A 20,776-nucleotide genomic window follows, 5' to 3' on the forward strand; every position below is an offset into this window, starting at 1 on the left:
AAAAGTATTCAACCCTTCCCCCACCCCCGGAAGTTTTCAAATTTTATTGTTTTACAACATTGAATCACAGTGGATTTAATTTGACCTCTTTGACACTAATCAACAGAAAAGACTCATGTCAAAGTGAAAACAAATTTCCACAAATTGGTCTAAATATATTACAATTAATAAACACAAAATAATTGATTGCATAATTACTCACTCCCTTCAAGTCAGTATTTAGTAGATGCACCTTTGGCAGCAATTACAGCCCTGAGTCTGTGTGGATAACACAAGGGGGCATAGTTTTAAGGTGCTTGGAAGTAGGTACGGAGAGGATGCCGGGGTAAGTTTTTCACACAGAGAGTGGTGGGCGCTTGGAATGCACTGAAAGCAACAGTGGTGGAGGCAGATACAATGGGGTCTTTTAAAAGACTCTTAAATAGGTACATGGAGCTTAGAAAAATAGAGGTCTATGCAGTAGGAAAATTCTAGGCAGTTTCTAGAGTAAGATACACAGTCAGCACAACATTGTGGGCCGAAGGGCCTGTAATGTGCTGTAGACGTCTATGTTCTATATTCGATCATAGGTGTCTATCAGCTTTGCACATCTGGACACTGCAACTTTCCCCCATTCTTCTTTACAAAACTGCTCAAGATCTATCAGATTGCAAGGGAATCATGAGTGAACAGCCCTTTTCAAGTTCAGCCTCAAATTCTCAATGGGATTGAGGTCTGGACTCTGACTTGGCCACTCCTGGACATTAACTTTGTTGTTTTTAAGCCATTCCTGTGTAGCTTTGGCTGTATGTTTGGAGTTGTTATCTTGCTGGAAAACAAATCTTCTCACAAGTCACAATTCTCTTGAAGACTTCATCAGACTTTCCTCCAGAATTTCCCTGTTGTTTTCTGCATTCATTTTACCCTCTACCTTCACAAGCCTTCCAAGGCCTGCTGCAGTGAAGCATCCCCACAGCATAATGCAGCCACCACCATGCTTCATGGTAGGAATGCTGTGTTTTTGATTCTGTGAAGATGGTGTGTTTTTGATTTGCTTATGCCAAACACAGCAATTAGTCTGATGGCCAAAACCTCAATTTTGAAACCTACTGAGTGTTGAGAGGACTAGATAGGGTGGATGTGGAGAGGATGTTTCCTATGGTGGGGGTATCCTGAACTAGAGGGCACAGCCTCTATATTGAGGGGCGACCGTTTAGAACAGAGCTAAGGAGGAATTCTTTTAGTCAGAGAGTAGCGAATCTTCAGAATGGTCTGCTACAGATTGTAGAAGAGGCCAAGTTCATGGGTATATTTAAGGCGGAATTGATCATTTCCTGATTGGTCGGGGTATTAAAGGATATGGCGAGAAGGCAAATGTATGGGGTTGAGTGGGATCCAGGATCAGCCATGATGGAACGGCAGAGCAGACTCAATGGGCTGAATGGCCTAATTCTGCTCCTAGGTCTTATGGTCTAAGTGTGAAGGTACAGCAGGTTGGTCAGAAGGTAAAGGGTATGCTGATCTCATGGAGGACAGAGTAGAGCTACACTGGTCTTTATAGCCAGAGAGTTTGAAATACCAAGATAAGGATGACTTTTGAAGATGTGCTTGGTGACACTGTACCTCAAGTGGTGTGTGCAGTTTTGCTATGCTTATCTGAGGAAGGATGCTCTATTATGGAGACAGTCTACTGAAGGTTCACTGCTATGAATTACTGGGACTGATTGTGTTGATGCAAGAAGACAATGCCCGTCAGTTAGAAGGATGATGGGATCTCAGAGGAACTGACAAAATTCTGCAGGAAGACCTCGGAGACTGCAGATAGTGAAATCTGGAGCAGCACACTAACTCCAGAGGAGCCCAGCAGCATCTGTGGAGGAATTGAACTGGTGATGGTTTTGGTCAAAACCCTGCATTACGAGGAGATGCAGGAAGGGTGTGTCCGATGTCTGGGGATCCACAGGCTATGATGGCCGTTTACGACTGAGATAATGAGAAGTATCTTCATCTTGTGCATTTCTCAATCTCAGAAAGCAGCTGGAACTAAATCATTAAATAAATTGAAGCAAATCTGTGGAATTGTTCTTGGATTCAGAGCGGTGCAGGGATGTCGGGAGGAAGTACGAAGTGGGATTTGAGGTGGACTCACTGAAGTGTGGTGAATCAGCCTCACAGATTGCCAAATCAGATCCTTCATCTGGCACTGATTGATGAGTGACTTCTCTGTACTAGGTGAACCGCTGACTGCCTGTCTATGTTCCACTGAAAAGCACGCAGGAAGACATGGACCCTAACTGTTCCTCACTCATTAGGCATAGCCCTTTCAAACACGAAGTTCTGGGGAAATGGGTGCATGACAGTCAGTGTTCTGTGAGGGAGTGGTTTTTGTGACACTGATGGTTTTGAGGGAAACTGAAGAAGGCTGTGATTGTTGCTGGTGCATGAGTTTCACGTTGCACCACCTACAGCACTGAGTAGAAGGTGTCACGATAATGCAACTGTTAGCATTACAGCCATTCTGGAGTTCAGAGCTTAGTTCTGGCACAATGTACCTCCTCCCCATCGAATGCGACTATATTCCCCGAGTGATTTGGTTTCTTTCAGTCCAAAGATGTACCTGGTATTCTACCGGGTAGATTAGTTGGTCATTGTACTGTACATTATCCCATGATTAAATTAGGGTTAATTGGATTGGGGGGGGGGGGTCACTGGGACCTACACCAAGCTGTATTGCTAAATTGAAACAAATATAAAAAATAAAATAAAATAAACTGCCTGGATGCTGGGAGGGTGGAATGAGAGTGGTGCACTGTTGGAGAAAAGACCATAAGACCATAAAATATAGGAGCAGAAATAGGCCATTTGGCTCATCAAGTCTGATGCGTCAATCAATCATGGCTGATCCTTTTCTCCCCTCCGCAGCCTTCTCCCCGTAACCTTTGATGCCATGTCCAATCAAGAACCTATCAATCTCTGCCTTAAATATACCCAATGACCTGGCCTCCAGAAGTTCACCACAAGTTCACCATCCTCTGGCTAAAGAATTTTCTCCATATCTCTGTTTTAAATAGATGACCCTCTATCCCAAGTGTGTGCCCTCTTGTCCTAGACTCCCCCACCATGGGTAACATCTTTTCCACATCAACTCTGTCTAGGCCTTTCAACGTTCTAAAGGTTTCAATGAGATCCCCCCGATCTTCTGAGTTCTAGTGAGTACAGACCCAGAGCTATCAAATGCTCCTTGTATGATAAACCGTTCATTCCCAGAATCATTCTTGTGATCTCTTCTGAACCCTCTCCAATGCCAGCATATTTTTTCCTGATGTGGAGCACAAAATTGTTCACAATACAAAAGCTGAGGCTTCACCAGTGCCTTATAAAACCTCAGCCTCACAGCCCTACTCTTGTATTCTAGATCTCTTGAAATGAATGCTAACATTGCATTTGTCTTCCTCAGTGAGTCTACCTGCAAGTTAACTTTAAGGGTGTTCTGCACAAGGATCTCCAAGTCTCTTTGCATCTCAGATTTTTAGATTTTCTCCCTGTTTAGAAAATAGTCTGCACATTTATTTCTACTACCAAAGTACATTTCCATGCATTTTCCAACATTGTATTTCATTTGCCAGTCTGTTGCCCATTCTCCAAATCTGTCTAAGTCCTTGTGCAGCCTACCTGTTTCCTCAACACTACCTGCCCCTTCACCAATCTTCACATCGTCTGCAAACTTGGCAACAAAGCCATCTATTCCAGCGGTCCCCAACTACTGGGCCGCGATGAAACGATAGGAGTCAGCCGCACCTTTCCTCATTCCGTCATGCTCACTGTTGAGCTTGAACACACGCGAGGTCATTACCCGTGCGTCATCCATGTCAGCCCCCCGAACAGAATCGCCAAAAACGATTTGTAGAGAGAAATCGGCACGTAGACGTATGCGCACTGGTGCCTGCGCAAGGCTTCATGGTCATTGTAGTCTTTCTCGGGGTAAACACAACATATTTGACTGCTACTCTTGTCCGTTGGCAACCCTACCCCCCCCCCCCCCACCACCCGAGTTGGCCGGTCCACAAGACTATTGTCAATATTAAACCGGTCCGCAGTGCAAGAAAGGTTGGGGACCCCTGATCTATTCCATCATCTAAATTATTGATATACAGCATAAAAAGAAATGGTCCCAACACCACCCCCTGTGGAACACCACTAATCACTGGCAGCCAACCAGAAAAGGATCCTTTTATTGCCACTTGCTGTCTCCTACCAATCAGCCACTGCTCAAACCATGCCAGTAACTTTCCTGTAATGCCATTGGCTCTTTGTGTGGCACCTTGTCAAAGGCCTTCTCAAAGTCAAAATATACAACATCCACTGCCTCCCATAGAACATAGAACATAGAAATCTACAGCACATTACAGGCTTTTCAGCCCACAATGTTGTGCCGACCATGTAACCTACTCTAGAAACTGCCCAGAATTACCCTGTCACATAGCTCTCTATTTTTCGAAGCTCCATGTACCTATCTAACAGTCTCTTGAAAGACCCTATTGTATCCCTTTCATCTGTCCTACGTGTAATCTCCTCAAAGAATTCCAACAGGTTTGTCAGGCAAGATTTTCCCTTAAGGTGACTTTGTCCTATCTTGTCCCTTGTCACCAAGTACTCCATAACATCATCCTTAACAATTGACTCCAACATCTTCCCAACCACTGAGATCAGGTTAACCGGTCTATAATTTCCCTTCTGCTGCCTTCCTCCTTTCGTAAAGAGTGGAGTGACACTTGTAATTTTCAAGTCCTCTGGCACCATGCTAGTGTCCAATGATTTTTTTAATATAGAACATAGCATAGTACAGCACATTACAGGCCCTTTGGCCCACACTGTTGTGCCGACCCTCAAACCCTGCCTCCCATATAACCCCCACCATACCTGTCTAGTAGTCTCTTAAATTTCACTAGTGTATCTGCCTCCACCACTGACTCAGGCAGTGCATTCCACACACCAACCACTCTTTGAGTAAAAAACCTTCCTCTAATATCCCCCTTGAACTTCCCAACCCTTACCTTAAAGCCATGTCCTCTTGTACTGAGCAGTGGTGCCCTGGGGAAGAGTCTCTGGCTATCCACTATCTATTCCTCTTATTATCTTGTACACCTCTATCATGTCTCCTCTCATCCTCCTTCTCTCCAAAGAGTAAAGCCCTAGCTCCCTTAATCTCTGATCATAATGCCTACTCTCTAAACCAGGCAGCATCCTGGTAAATCTCCTCTGTACCCTTTCCAATGCTTCCACATCCTTCCTATAGTGAGGTGACCAGAACTGGACACAGTACTCCAAGTGTGGCCTAACCAGAGTTTTAGAGAGCTGCATTATTACCCCGCGACTCTTAAACTCTATCCCTCAACTTATGAAAGCTAACACCCAATAAGCTTTCTTAACTACCCCACCTACCTATGTACTGACTGTAAAAGCTTTTATAGATATGTAAAAAGGAAAAGACTGGTAAAGACAAATGTAGGTCCCCTACAGACAGAGACAGGTGAATTGATTATGGGGAGCAAGGACATGGCAGACCAATTGAATAATTACTTTGGTTCTGTCTTCACTAAGGAGGACATAAATAATCTTCCAGAAATAGTAGGGGACAGAGGGTCCAGTGAGATGGAGGAACTGAGCGAAATACATGTTAGTAGGGAAGTGGTGTTAGGTAAATTGAAGGGATTGAAGGCAGATAAATCCCCAGGGCCAGATGGTCTGCATCCTAGAGTGCTTAAGGAAGTAGCCCAAGAAATAGTGGATGCATTAGTGATAATTTTTCAAAACTCGTTAGATTCTGGACTAGTTCCTGAGGATTGGAGGGTGGCTAATGTAACCCCACTTTTTAAAAAAGGAGGGAGAGAGAAACCGGGGAATTATAAACCGGTTAGCCTAACTTCAGTGGTGGGCAAACTGCTGGAGTCAATTATCAAAGATGTGATAACAGCACATTTGGAAAGCGGTGAAATCATCAGACAAAGTCAGCATGGATTTGTGAAAGGAAAATCATGTCTGACGAATCTCATAGAATTTTTTGAGGATGTAACTAGTAGAGTGGATAGGGGAGAACCTGTGGATGTGGTATATTTGGATTTTCAGAAGGCTTTTGACAAGGTCCCACACAGGAGATTAGTGTGCAAACTTAAAGCACACGGTATTGGGGGTAAGGTATTGATGTGGATAGAGAATTGGTTAGCAGACAGGAAGCAAAGAGTGGGAATAAACGGGACCTTTTCAGAATGGCAGGCGGTGGCTAGTGGGGTACCGCAAGGCTCAGTGCTGGGACCCCAGTTGTTTACAATATATATTAATGGCTTGGATGAGGGAATTAAATGCAGCATCTCCAAGTTTGCGGATGACACGAAGCTGGGTGGCAGTGTTAGCTGTGAGGAGGATGCTAAGAGGATGCAGAGTGATTTGGATAGGTTGGGTGAGTGGGCAAATTCATGGCAGATGCAATTTAATGTGGATAAATGTGAAGTTATCCACTTTGGTGGCAAAAACAGATTATTATCTGAATGGTGGCCGATTAGGAAAAGGGGAGGTGCAACGAGACCTGGGTGTCATTATACACCAGTCATTGAAAGTGGGCATGCAGGTACAGCAGGCGGTGAAAAAGGCGAATGGTATGCTGGCATTTATAGCAAGAGGATTTGAGTACAGGAGCAGGGAGGTACTACTGCAGTTGTACAAGGCCTTGGTGAGACCACACCTGGAGTATTGTGTGCAGTTTTGGTCCCCTAATCTGAGGAAAGACATCCTTGCCATAGAGGGAGTACAAAGAAGGTTCACCAGATTGATTTCTGGGATGGCAGGACTTTCATATGAAGAAAGACTGGATGAACTGGGCTTGTACTCGTTGGAATTTAGAAGATTGAGGGGGGATCTGATTGAAACGTATAAAATCCTAAAGGGATTGGACAGGCTAGATGCAGGAAGATTGTTCCCGATGTTGGGGAAGTCCAGAACAAGGGGTCACAGTTTGAGGATAAAGGGGAAGCCTTTTAGGACCGAGATTAGGAAAAACTTCTTCACACAGAGAGCGGTGAATCTGTGGAATTCTCTGCCACAGGAAACAGTTGAGGCCAGTTCATTGGCTATATTTAAGAGGGAGTTAGATATGGCCCTTGTGGCTAAAGAGATCAGGGGGTATGGAGGGAAGGCTGGGGCGGGGTTCTGGGTTGGATGATCAGCCATGATCATAATAAATGGCGGTGCAGGCTCGAAGGGCCGAATGGCCTACTCCTGCACCTATTTTCTATGTTTTACCTGTGAGGCAACTTCCAGAGATCTGTGGACATGTACCCCCAGATCCCTCTGCTCCTCCACACTACCAAGTATCCAGCCACTTACTTTGTACTCTGCCTTGGAGTCTGTCCCTCCAAAGTGTACCACCTCACACTTCTCCAGGTTGAACTCCATCTGCCACTTCTCAGCCCAATTCTGCAACCTATCAATGTCTCTCTGCAATCTTCGACAATCCTCTGCACTATCTACAACACCACCAACCTTTGTGTCATCTGCAAACTTGCCAACTCACCCTTCTACCCCCACATTCAGGTTGTTAATAAAAATCACGAAAAGTACAGGTCCCAGAACAGATCCTTGTGGGACACCACTAGTCACAATCCTCCAATCTGAATGTACTCCCTCCACCACCACCCTCTGCCTTCTGCAGGCAAGCCAATTCTGAATCCACCTGGCCAAACTTCTCTGGATTCCATGCCTTCTGACTTTCTGAATACGCCTACCGTGTGGAACCTTGTCAAAGATTTTTGAAAGATCATTACTAATGCCTCTGCAATCGGTACAGCTACCTCTTTCAGAACCCAGATGCAGTTCATCTGGTCTGGGTGACTTACGCACCCTTTGGCCTTTCAGCTTTCTGAGCACCTTCTCCCATGTCATAGTAACTCCACTCGCTTCTCTTCCTTCACCAACATCTGACTCATTACTGGTGTCTTCCACAGTGAAGATCTAACATTTTGAGAATTAATGATCTTCTTTGTTGAGGAGCTGGCTGCAGGCAACGATGTGACCTGAGCTGGACCACAGGTGGTCGAACTGAACACGAGGCTGTGGGAGGACCTGACAGGGAATAAGGAGGGGAGTCGCAGGGTGAGTGTGCTACAGTACTCACGCCCAGGATGGCCTCAAGTTTCAACGACATAGTGAAACAGGGATACGTGCGGATGAGGAGCAGGAAGCTGGGGGTAAGTGTGTCTGTTGTTAGTCTCCAACACTGACACAGCCATTCTCCGACAGTCCATCCAAAACCACAGTCACCCCGCCGAGCAGAGGAAACTTGGAGAGTAAAAGACCATATGACTCTAAGACCATAAGACATACTGTAGGAGCAGAATTAGGCCATCGGGCCATTGAGTTGTCTCTGCCTCTTCCCTGTAACCTTTGATGCCCTCACAGATTCAGCACCTGTGGATAAAGCGATTCCTTATTATCTCTGTTCTAAAGTGATGATTTTGTATTTTGAGGTTGTGCCCTCTGGTTCTAGATTTTCGCATTATAGGAAACATCATCTCCACATCCACTCTGTTGAGGCCTTTTAATATTTGATAGGTTTCAATTATATCACCCCCTCCATTTTCTAAACTTTAATGAGTACAGGCCCAGAGTCCTCATACATTAACCCTTTCACTCCTGGTTTCATTCTCATGAACCTCCTCCAATACCAGCACATCCTTTCTTGGATTTGGGGCCCAAAACTGGTCACAATCGTCTAAATTTGGTCTGACCAACCAATGCCTTATAAAGCCTCAGCACGATGCCTTTATTCGTATAATCTATTCCTCTTCATTCTCCACCCCTGCAGCAGCACCTCACTGTCCCAATCGTCTTCTTTCAGATCTACCGAAGGTGTTGGCTTGTCTTCAAAAAGTCTTCCAGTAAGGGACCCCGCAGGCTGGAGAAGTACTCGGATGAGAAATCTGCCAACTTGAAAGTGAGCCCTAAGGTGAGCCGTTGCCATGACAACAACATCTGACACAACACCTTCATCCCATCCGTGGTTTGTAATTGAACCACCGACACTCCCCATTGTTTCCATTATCGCTCTCTCTCTCTCTCCCCGTCTCTCCTTTTGTTTCACTCCATCATAATTTATAATTTATCTCTCCGTGGTCCTGTTGCTCTCCTTCTTTGTTTCTCACTCCCTCCCTCTTGCTGTCCTTCTCTCTCCCTTCTCTTTCTTTCATCCTTCACCTCTCTCCCTCTCTTCATCTCCCTTTGTTCTTCTCACTCACCTATGTGTCTCTCTCAATTCTCTTCCCTTTCTCCCCTCCTTCTTTCTCTTTCTCCCTCTCCAAGCCGCTCCTCTCCCCTTCTCTCCTTGCCTCTGTTACTCTCTCCCTGTCACGTTCTTTCTCCGTTGCTTTGATTGGTTTTGCTCTCTTGCTCTCTCCCCCCCCCCCCGTTTTCTCACTTGCCGTCTCTCACTTGCTCACTGTGTTTCTGTTGGCCCTCGCCCTCTCTCCCTGCCTCAGTGTCCACCAGCACTCATCCTCCCTCTATGTCACTCACTCCCCCGATGCACCCTCTCAATTCACAGAGAAATAATAGTGACAGGGTTTTTCAGTTTCCCTAGGGGTAACTGGGATCACTCACAAATCAATCTTATAGACAGCACAGATTCTGCAGGACAGCCTCCAGTTTCCATTTTTGTAAACACAAAATACTCTGCAGATGCTAGGATCAAAACAACACTCACAACACGCTGGAGGAACTCAGCAGGTCGGGCAGCATCCGTGGAAACGATGAGTCGACGTTTCGGGCCGGAACCCTTCGTCAGGACTGTAGGGGGAAGGGGCAGAGGCCCTATAAGGAAGGTGGGGGAGGGTGGGAAGGAGAAGGCTGGTAGGTACAGTGAAGATAGAATTCTCCAACTTCTGGTAATTCCCTCCCCCTCCCTTCCTCTATCCCTATCTCACTCTGCCCCCTCCCCCAGCTGCTTATCACCTCCCTCATGGTTCTGCCTCCTTCTACTGCCCATTGTGTTTTCCCCTATTCCTTCTTCACCTTTCCTGCCTATCACCTCCCTGCTTCCCCTCCCCACCCCTTGATCTTTCCCCTTACTGGTTCTTCACCTGGAACCTACCAGCCTTCTCCTTCCCACCCTCCCCCCACCTTCTTTATAGGGACTCTGCCCCCTCCCTCTTCAGTCCTGATGAAGGCTTCCGGCCCGAAATGTTGACTGATCATTTCCATGGATGCTGCCCGACCTGCTGAGTTCCTCCAGCCTGTTGTGAGTGTCTCATTTTTGTAAATCTTTGTCTTCCTGTGGAAGAGGCATTTATGGAATGGAGATTAGCAGGTCAGTCGGAAAGTATTTCCAAGAAAGTGAGCCTAACTCAAATCTTAGGGTAGTTCTGGAGAGGGATATGGATAGTTGTGAATGGGGAAGGCCGTTGCCAACATTATTGGACAGCATCAGTAAACTGGCAAATATCTGCATGTTGGTCTGTATTCAGCTGGTGAACTATTCCTTGGGCCTGGATAAGGTGTGTCTCCGGCTGTGATGGGAGGCAAGGGAGGAGACTGCATGGGGTCCTGACAGATTGTACTGCCCACAGGTAAGGGAACAGATAGTGGACATCAGTAAGTGTTCATGGGCTGCATGGAAGAGCCAGTGAGTCTAACTTTGGTGGTGGGTAAGTTATTGGAAAACTATAACCCAGAGGGACTAAACAAGGATCATTTTCATTGTCTTGTTGGAGGGAGAATCTGCTTGGTCAACTTGAGAAGGGAATGGTACATATCAATGAAGGCAGTGTGGTTTGTGACATTTACACGGGCCTTTGCCAAAGTCCACATGGAAATGGGCCCAAAACATCCAGCTCATGAGATTAACACATGTTGGCAGAATGGGACCATAGTCCTGTGGATCAGAGGGTAATGGTGGAGGGACGTGCACCTGGCACCTTTACTGCTTGTTATCTGCATTAACATAGAGTGTAGAGCAGTACAGCAACAGGCAGTCATATCGATGCCAATTTAGTGTAATTCCCTTCATATTCCTATATCTCACGGAGATCCTCTTCACTCTCAGACTATTTGCTTCCGCTATAACTTTGGTAACCCATTCAAGACAGCTTCCACTCTGTGTAGGAATACTTGCTCCTCACATCACAGAATGTCTACCTTATCTATGACTTTCGCAGCTTTATAAAGCCCCTATCAGAACTCATTAGGGAGAACAACTGAAGTTTGCCTAAACTCCCCTTTCAGCTCATGCTGACTAATTCAGGTAGCATCCTCGTAAACCTCTTCTGCACCCTTTCTACATCCTTCCTATAATGGAGCAACCAGAAATCTAAGGGTGGTGCAAGGCTACAGCATGACGTCCTTACTCTTACCCTGAACACCCCTCCCAATGAAGGAGACATGCCATCTGCCTTCTTTACCACTCTACCCGAGTGTGTAGCCACTTACAGTGAACTGTAGAGCTGGGCTGATATGGAGATTAATATAGGAAGTATGATTAGCAATTTTTTCAGATGGTAAAAAAAGTTGAAGGTATTATTGAAAGTGAGGAGGGTACATTGGGCTCCAGGACAATACTGATCAGTTGACAAGATGGACAGAGCAATGGCAAATAGAATTTAATGTTGATAAGTGTGAGGTGATGCGCTGTGGGAGGATTGCTGGGCAATAGACCTACACAATATATAGTCGGGCCCTCAAGGATAGTGAAATTCAGAGGAACGAAGCTACTATTGGTAGTATTGGTAGACACAATGGTGAAGACCTACGAATACTCGTCACCATGAGCTGGCAGATGGATCCTAAGACTTGAAGGGCCTAATTAGGTCATTTGATCCATTAAGTCTGCTCTACTATTCCATCATGGCCAATTTATTATCTTTCTCTACCTAATTCTTCTGCCTTCTTCCTGTAACCTTACTAATATATCTCCATATGTTCATAAGGTTATGAGAAGAAGGCAGGAGAATCTTGACCCAAGTTGACCACTCCATAGAGGCTGCCAAAGGATTTGGCAGGATGTGATGACCAGCTGGAAGTTTGGGCTGTGGAAATGGTAAATGGAGTTTAATCCAGACAAGTGTAAGATGTTGTATTTTGGGAGGTGCAGTGTAACGGAAAGGATACAGTCAATGGCATGACCCTTAAGGGCGTTAATATCCAGATGGATCTTGGGGTCAGTCCATAGACCCCTGAAAGGGTGGTAAGGAAGTTTTACAGCATTATTGCCTTTATTGGTTAGAGTGCTGAATGTAAACATGGAACGTCATACTGCAGGAAGATAGAACTTCGTTTCAGCCACGTTTGAAATATTGTGTGCATTTCTGGTCACCCCATTATAGGATGAATGTGGAGGCCTTGGAGAGGGCGCAGTAGAAGTTTACCAGGATGCAACCTGGATTAGAGATCATGAGCTATAAGCAGGGCAAGCTTGGATCGTTTCTCCTTGTGTCATAAGGAGGTGGCTGGGAACGGACCCAAGTGCAAGACACAGACACTGAAGTACTAGGGACAGGACTAGGATTCAGGCTGATGGCAAGGACATGGACAGGAAAATCAGGAACCTGGAACAGGACTGGACAAGAGGGCTAGGAGTCTGGGCTTGGACTCCAAGCCAGAGACTGGACAAGGACCCAGTACCTGGGTCTTGCCTCTGGCTCAGATCCCAGAACTAGGCAAGGACGAGGCTTGGCAGGCAGGCAGGACGAGGCTGGAATCTTCAGGCTCGAGGCTAGAGGCGAGGCTTGGCAGGAGGCAGGATGGACTCCGAGCCAGAGACTGGACAAGGACCCAGTACCTGGGTCATGTCTCTGGCTCAGATCCCAGAACTAGGCAAGGACGAGGCTTGGCAGGCAGGCAGGACGAGGCTGGAGTCTTCAGGCTCGAGGCTAGGCTGAAGACGAGGCGAGGCTTGACAGGAGGCTGGAGACTTGAGACTTGAGGCCAGGCGAAGCTGGAGGCTTGAGGCTGGAGGCTGGAGGCTAGGCGAGGCAGGAGACTTGAAGCGAGGCGATGCTGGAGGCTGGAGGCCAGGCGAGGCAGGAGACTTGAGGGAAGGCGAGGCTGGAGGCAGGAGACGAGGCGGGGTGAGGCTGGAGGCTGGGCTCCTCCTGGGCAGGGCGTGGATCACCACACGACAGAGGCAAGGGACTGAACCAACCACAGGTAATGGCAAGACGGCCTGGCTTACCTGGGCGGAGGCAAGGGACAGGAAGGGAGCTAGGTACAGGCTGGCTCCAGGACAAGACTGCAGGCGAGACAAGGCAAGAGTTACCGGCAAGACAAGGCAAGGCTTCTGGCAGAACAAGGTGAGACGAGAACTTCAGGCGAGGTGAGAATTACCGGCAAGACAAGGCAGGGCTTCAGGCGAGACAACAGAAGGCAGAGGAAGGGATAGAAGGAGTAAGGACAAGATCAATCCAGCGGCCACGCCTGGGTCTCTGAAGGTATTTATGCAGCCAGCCCCAACGAGCATCAGCTGCCTCAATTAGCTCAACAAGAACAGAAACAGGGTAGATAGGAAAACCTGGAGCAAGGGTCGATGGACTGGACCATGAACCGGAATACGGAGTTCGCGGACCGGACCATGACACCTTGAGCACAGATACTGAGGTCTGATCTAATAGAAGCACTTATTATGAAAGGCAAAAATGGAATAATTTTTTTCTCACCATGGAAATGTTGGATACAACGAGCATTGATTTAAGGTGAGAGGAGAAAAATTCAGAGATTTACAAGGCAAGTTGAAACATAGTGTCAGAAATGAGGTAGAATAAAATGCAACAGCAGTATTTAAGAGGCATTTAGACACATGCATGAACAGGCAGGGAAAGGACCACGTGCAGGTAGGTGTAGTTTAAATCGGTGTCAGGTGGTGGGCAAATAGGCTTGTTCCTGTGCTGTACTGTTCTATGTTGAACGGCGTGATTGCTCTCGATAGAGCGTACAGGAGGCTCAGCAGGATTTTACCTGGAGTGGAAGATTTTATTTACGAGTAAAGATTGGGAGGTTGGTTTATTTATCTTAAAGCAGAGCAGGCTGAGGAGAGGGTTTGCTTGATAGAAGTAGACAGAATTCTGAGAGGTGTAGACAGTAGGAAACATTGTTAATATACCTGCCTCAACCACTTCCTCTGGCAGCTAGTTGTTGAAAGCGTCTGTATTGAAAAAATTGTCTCTCATGTCCCTTTTAAACCCTTCTCCGTTCACCTTAAACCTGTGCCTCTAGTTTTAAGAATGCTCAACCCTAGGAAATAGACTATGGCCATTTACTGTGTCTCATAATTTTATAAGGTTACCACTCAGCCTTCTTCACTCCAGGAAACACAGTCCCAGCCTTTCCAATCTCTCACAAGGCACACTTACATTGGCCCAACACTAATCCCATTTCATTCTCCCCTCAGTCCCATCAACTTCCTCCAGATTTTCCCACACATTGGAGGGTATTTTAATCCATGTAATTAATGGGCATGTCTTCAGCCCATTCTATCCTTGTCACTCCCTCACATCCTCACACCTAACTTTCAGTCCCTTTCTCCCCCCTCCCCTCACACCCTCTGACATCTCTTCCAGTTCCTTCCCTTACCTAACTGTCTCCATCCCCTTCACATCCACCTGCCTGTTCTTCCCTCTCCCCACACTCCTTGGCACCCCTCTACCTGGTCCTTCACCCATTCACCTACCTCCCCTTCCCACTTAACTGCCCCTCCCTCCCTCCCTCTCTGACACCCTATAGGAATATAGGAAACCTGCAGCACAATACAGGCCCTTCAGCCCACAAAGCTGTGCTGAACATGTCCTTACCTTAGAAATTACCGAGTGTTACCCATAGCCCTCTATTTTTCTGAGCTCCATATACCTGTCCAGGAATCCCTTAAAAGACCCTATCGTATCCGCTTCCACCACCGTTGCTGGCAGCCCATCCAAGCACTCACCACTGTCTGCGTAAAAAACTTACCCCTGACATCTCCTCTGTACCTACTTCCAAGCACCTTAAAACTGTGCTCTCTCGTGTTAGCCATTTCAGCCCTGGGAAAAAGCCTCTGACTATCCACATGATCAATGCTTCTCATCATCTTATACACCTCTATCAGGTCACCTCTCACCCTCATTCGCTCCAGGGAAAAAAGGCCGAGTTCACTCAACCTATTCTCACACAGCAAGCTCCCCAAAATTCAGTTCCATGATTGATGAAGGCCAATGCACTGTATGCCTTCTTAACCACAGAGTCAACCTGCACTATGGACTCGGACCCCAAGATTCCTCTGATCCTTCACACTGCCAAGATTAAAGATTAAAGTCTCTCACGAGCCTTGTGGCCCATCAGTCTGGTACTTATGCCGGTTTCCGTGGCGTGAAGCGACTGAGAGTACAAGACTCCCCCACCCTGGATAGGACACCAGTCTATCGTGAGGTTAACCCCCAGCATTTTTGACGGTACCCATTCTCAGCTGGGTAGACTGGAGCATTGTGTGGTTAAGTGCCTTGCTCAAGGACACACACGCTGCCTGGGCTGAGGCTGGAACCCACGACCTTCAGATCGCTAGTCTAACGCCCTAACCACTTGGCCACGTGCCATACACAGCCAAGAGTCTTACCATTAATACTATATTCTGCCATCATATTTGACCTACCAAAATGAACCACCTCACACTTATCTGGGCTGAACTCCATCTGCCACTGCTCAGCCCACTGTCCCACTGTAACATCTGACAACCCTCCACATTATCCACAACACCCCCAACCTTTGTGTCATCGGCTAATTTACTAACCCACCCCTCCACTTCCTCATCCAGATCATTTATAAAAATCATGAAGAGTAGGGGTCCCAGAACAGATCTCTGAGGCACACCACTGGTCACTGGTCACTGGCCTCCATGCAAGCCAGTTCTGGATCCACAAGTAATGCCCCTCTGCGTGCTTCCTTCCTCACCATCTATCCGCCCGCTCGCAACTATCCACCCCTCCCTCCCTCACTCCTTTTTTGTCCCATGCCTTTCACATCTTCCATCCCAACTCAAATAACTCTCCTTATAACTCAAGCCCTCCAGTCCTGGTAAAAGCCTTGTGAATCTTTTTGGCATCTTCTCCAGCTCAATTATATCCTTCCTATAGAGTGGTGACCTGAACTATACACAGTTCTCCAAGACTCATCTCAACAACTCCTGTAAAGACTGTAAAATGACATCCTAACTGAATACCCTGACTGATGAAGACAATGATGTCAAACGCCTTCATGACCATCCTGTATTGGAAAAATTCACTAACACTGAACTCCAAAGCCATGACATTCTCTGTCACTCTCTTCCTTCTTTGGATCACTCTTTCTGCCCTTTGCCATCTCACACCATCCCTCCCTCTCTCCTTTCCACTGTCACTTCTCCCTGTCTACACTCCCTCACTTTCTCAGTCTATCCGTCTCTCCACTGTTACTCCCCCACTTCTGTTCTCACTGCGCTTCACTTTCTGTCACTCCTTCCAACCCTCTGCCCCTGTATCTGCTCTTTGTAACGCTCTGTCCCTCTCTCTCTCATTCATTCTCTCAACCTGTCTCTTTCACCTATCATCTTGTTCCACCCTGCCGGCTTCTGCCTCTGCACATCCCTCTTCCTGTGTCCGGTCTTCCTAACTCTCTCAATCTCTCTGTCCCCATTACCCCCTTCTTCCTGCTCCCATCCTCCCATACTTGTCGTGCTCTATCCCCCTTTCACTTCCTCCGTCACTCACACTTCACCCCCCCTCTCTCTCTGTCCTTTCCCTTGCAGTCTTAAACCTTTGTCTCATTCCATTTCTCTGCCTGTTTCTGCCTGTTGTGCTCTTCGTCCAGGTGACAGAGATGAGCAGTGTGAAGACAGTAGTGCATTTGCCAAAGGACACCAAGAAACAGGCTGTGACTCTCACCTTCACAGACAACAGCTCCCGCACGTTCACTTGCGACTCAGGTACAGTCCAAGGGGAGGGGAAGGGAGAGAGGTGCCCACCACTTTTATCGAGAATGGGGCAGGGATTAGAAATATTCACAGAGGTCGTCATTGGCAGTGGACGCTGTGAGTACCAGTGTCTGAGAGAATGGACCCCACTAGGTTGCAGAGGAGGTGGATGAGTGAGAGTTGTTGCCAATCGAGCAGATCCCATCAAGGATAGAAGACCATGGAACTGTGTCCCAGTGAGTATCAGCTTGTATGCTCTGTTCAACTGTCTCATCAGCAAAGACATGAAGAGTTCTGAAGTGTGTTCAGGGTACTTTTCCTGTGCATTCTGTTTCTGGTCCCATGAAGAAGGAGCCATTGCTGGACTGGATTAGAGAGAAGGGAGGGAGCACTTGGGAGATAATGGCTGTCACATTAGCTGTACAGGTTAGCTCTAGGAAGGTAGTGGATCTGGCCCAGGTAGATTGGAACCAAAAGTCAGCAAAGCAGAACAAGAGGTGATATGGCTCCAACTGGGGCACATTACTTATTTATTTTTATTATTATTTTATTTAGAGATGCAGCACAGTAACAGACCCTACTGAGCCTGCCCACCCATGTGGTGAATTAACCTATTACCTGTACATCTTTGGAATGTGTGAGGAGACCTCGGCACCTGGGGAGAACTCACGCATTCCTGGAAAGAACATACAAACTTCTTACCGATAGCGGCCAAATTGAACACAGGTTGGCAGCTCTGTAATAGCGTTACACTAACCGCTGTGCCACTGTGCCGGCCCTGGAGGCAGACAGGGGTAACAGACATACCTGGAGTACTCTGGGTGGGGAATGAGATGCACAGGAAGAGAAATCAAAGGTAACTAGTATGGACAAGTATGATAATAACTATAAACCAAGAATAATAAGTATGCAATTGTAAACATAAACCAGAAGTAAACATTCTTAAAGAATCAGAGATGTGAAAGCTCAAACAAGAGAGTCATAGACCATGGAAGAGTTTAGCAAAGGAACAGGCCCCTGGACCCATAATGTTTTAACAAGCTAATTAAATTAGTAATCAAATAGATAGATTAGATACTTTATTGATCCCAAAGGAAGTTACAGTGCCACAGTAGCATTACAAGTCCACAGATATAGATATTAGAAGAGAAGTTGAAAGAATAAAAAATAAGTTACCACAATCAGTCAAAAAGGAGTTACAGAACATCCAACTGAACTAATCCTTTGTGGATTGGTTAGCCACAATGAGGGTGAGGACCAGTTCTGCCAAATGGAGGAGAGTGGTGGTGGAGGGAAACTGGTTCTTTATTGAGGAAGAAGCGGAGATCTTTAAGGCTTCTTAATGGGGAATAGAAGTCTATGTGAACTGGTATCCATGGTGAAAATGAGGCACAGGGCTAGAGAATTAAAAGCTGTTGAGGAGACCAAAAGCATGTGAAGGGCCTCTTATACATATGGGAAGGGATTGAACCAAGAGGGATAGAATAAAGTTGAGGTATGCAGACACATACAGTGAGGCAGGAGCAGGCAGAAAGAATGGATATACCTGGACAATCAGGTTTGTGAATGTTCAGTAGGAGGTCAAAACAAGCCAGGAGCTATGAGTTCTGTGGCATGGGTGGGAGGTTAGTGATGGTGTCAGAAAGAATTATTTGATGGCATGGAGTAGGATCCTATTTCAAGCACATTCCAAGAATTCCAGGCACCCACCACTCTATGGGTAAAATAAAACATTTGAATTTACCTCCTTCAACTAGCGGGGGCTACTGAGGTGACTTTAAACTAGAATGGTTGGGGGGTGGGAATCAAATTAAAGAGACTAGGCAAGAGGAGGTTAGTTCACAACAGGGGGATGGGAACCAGTGCAGAGAGACAGAGGGGTGTAAAGTGAGGGTAGAAGCAAAAAGTAGTAAGGCGAAAAGTAAAAGTGGCAGGCTGACAAATCCAGGGCAAGCATCAAAAAGGGCCACTTTTCAACATAATTGTATAAGGGCTAAGAGAGTTGTAAGAGTGACCATAATATGGTGGAATTCTTCATGAAGATGGAGAGTGACATAATTAATTCAGAAACAAAGGTTCTGAACTTAAAGAAGGGTAACTTTGAAGGTATGAGACGTGAATTAGCTAAGATAGACTGGCAAATGATACTTAAAGGGTTGACGGTGGATATGCAATGGCAAGCATTTAAAGATTGCATGGATGAACTACAACAATTGTTCATCCCAGTTTGGCAAAAGAATAAATCAAGGAAGGTAGTGCACTCGTGGCTGACAAGGGAAATTAGGGATAGGATCAATTCCAAAGAAGAAGCATACAAATTAGCAAGAAATAGTGGCTCACCTGAGGACTGGGAGAAATTCAGAGTTCAGCAGAGGAGGACAAAGGGCTTAATTAGGAAAGGGAAAAAAGATTATGAGAGAAAACTGGCAGGGAACATAAAAACTGACTGTAATAGCTTTTATAGATATGTGAAAAGAAAAAAGAATGGTTAAAACAAATGTAGGTCCCCTACAGACAGAAACAGGTGAATTGATTATGGGGAGCAAGGACATGGCAGACCTATTGAATAATTACTTTGGTTCTGTCTTCACTAAGGAGGACATAAATAATCTTCCGGAAATAGTGGGGAACAGAGGGTCCAGTGAGATGGAGGAACTGAGGGAAATACATGTTAGTAGGGAAGTGGTGTTAGGTAAACTAAAAGGATTAAAGGCAGATAAATCCCCACGGCCAGATGGTCTGTATCCCAGAGTGCTTAAGGAAGTAGCCCAAGAAATAGTGGATGCATTGGTGATAATTTTTCAAAACTCTTTAGATTCTGGACTAGTTCCTGAGGATTGGCGGGTGGCTAATGTAACCCCACTTTTTAAAGAAGGAGGGAGAGAGAAACCAGGGAATTATAGACCGGTTAGCCTAACATCGGTGGTGGGGAAACTGCTAGAGTCAGTTATCAAAGATATGATAACAGCACATTTGGAAAGTGATGAAATCATCGGACAAAGTCAGCATGGATTCGTGAAAGGAAAATCATGTCTGACGAATCTCATAGAATTTTTTGAGGATGTAACTGGTAGGGTGGATAGGGGAGAACCAGTGGATGTGGTATATTTGGATTTTCAAAAGGATTTTGACAAGGTCCCACACAGGAGATTAGTGTGCAAACTTAAAGCACACGGTATTGGGGGTAAGGTATTGATGTGGATAGAGAATTGGTTGGCAGACAGGAAGCAAAGAGTGGGAATAAACGGGACCTTTTCAGAATGGCAGGTAGTGACTAGTGGGGTACCGCAAGGCTCAGTGCTGGGACCCCAGTTGTTTACAATATATATTAATGACTTGGATGAGGGAATTAAATGCAGCATCTCCAAGTTTGCGGATGACACGAAGCTGGGCGGCAGTGTTAGCTGTGAGGAGGATGCTAAGAGGATGCAGGGTGACTTGGATAGGTTAGGTGAGTGGGCAAATTCATGGCAGATGCAATTTAATGTGGATAAATGTGAAGTTATCCACTTTGATGGCAAAAACAGGAAAACAGATTATTATCTGAATGGTGGCCGATTAGGAAAAGGGGAGGTGCAACGAGACCTGGGTGTCATTATACACCGGTCATTGAAAGTGGGCATGCAGGTACAGCAGGCGGTGAAAAAGGCGAATGGTATGTTGGCATTTATAGCAAGAGGATTCGAGTACAGGAACAGGGAGGTACGACTGCAGTTGTACAAGGCCTTGGTGAGACCACACCTGGAGTATTGTGTGCAGTTTTGGTCCCCTAATCTGAGGAAAGACATCCTTGCCATAGAGAGAGTACAAAGAAGGTTCACCAGATTGATTCCTGGGATGGCAGGA

At 46.2% G+C, this 20,776-nt stretch overlaps 1 protein-coding gene across 2 annotated transcripts in view; it reads left to right on the forward strand.

Annotated features, from left to right (window-relative positions):
• Positions 1–20,776, forward strand: part of dok4 (docking protein 4) — a 183,128-nt gene that overhangs the window by 9,770 nt on the left and 152,582 nt on the right. Inside the window, exons 2-4 of one of the 2 annotated variants that reach the window (XM_072279085.1) lie at positions 8,020–8,219; positions 8,870–8,977; positions 16,828–16,942. In XM_072279085.1, the coding sequence (XP_072135186.1) occupies positions 8,154–8,219; positions 8,870–8,977; positions 16,828–16,942 (289 nt within the window). In that variant the 5' untranslated portion in view covers positions 8,020–8,153. The remainder of the gene's footprint in view (positions 1–8,019; positions 8,220–8,869; positions 8,978–16,827; positions 16,943–20,776) is intronic. The other variant, XM_072279084.1, reaches the window with a different exon arrangement.

Source organism: Mobula birostris, chromosome 15, assembly GCF_030028105.1.
Source record: "Mobula birostris isolate sMobBir1 chromosome 15, sMobBir1.hap1, whole genome shotgun sequence".
NCBI classification, from domain to species: Eukaryota; Metazoa; Chordata; class Chondrichthyes; order Myliobatiformes; family Myliobatidae; genus Mobula; species Mobula birostris.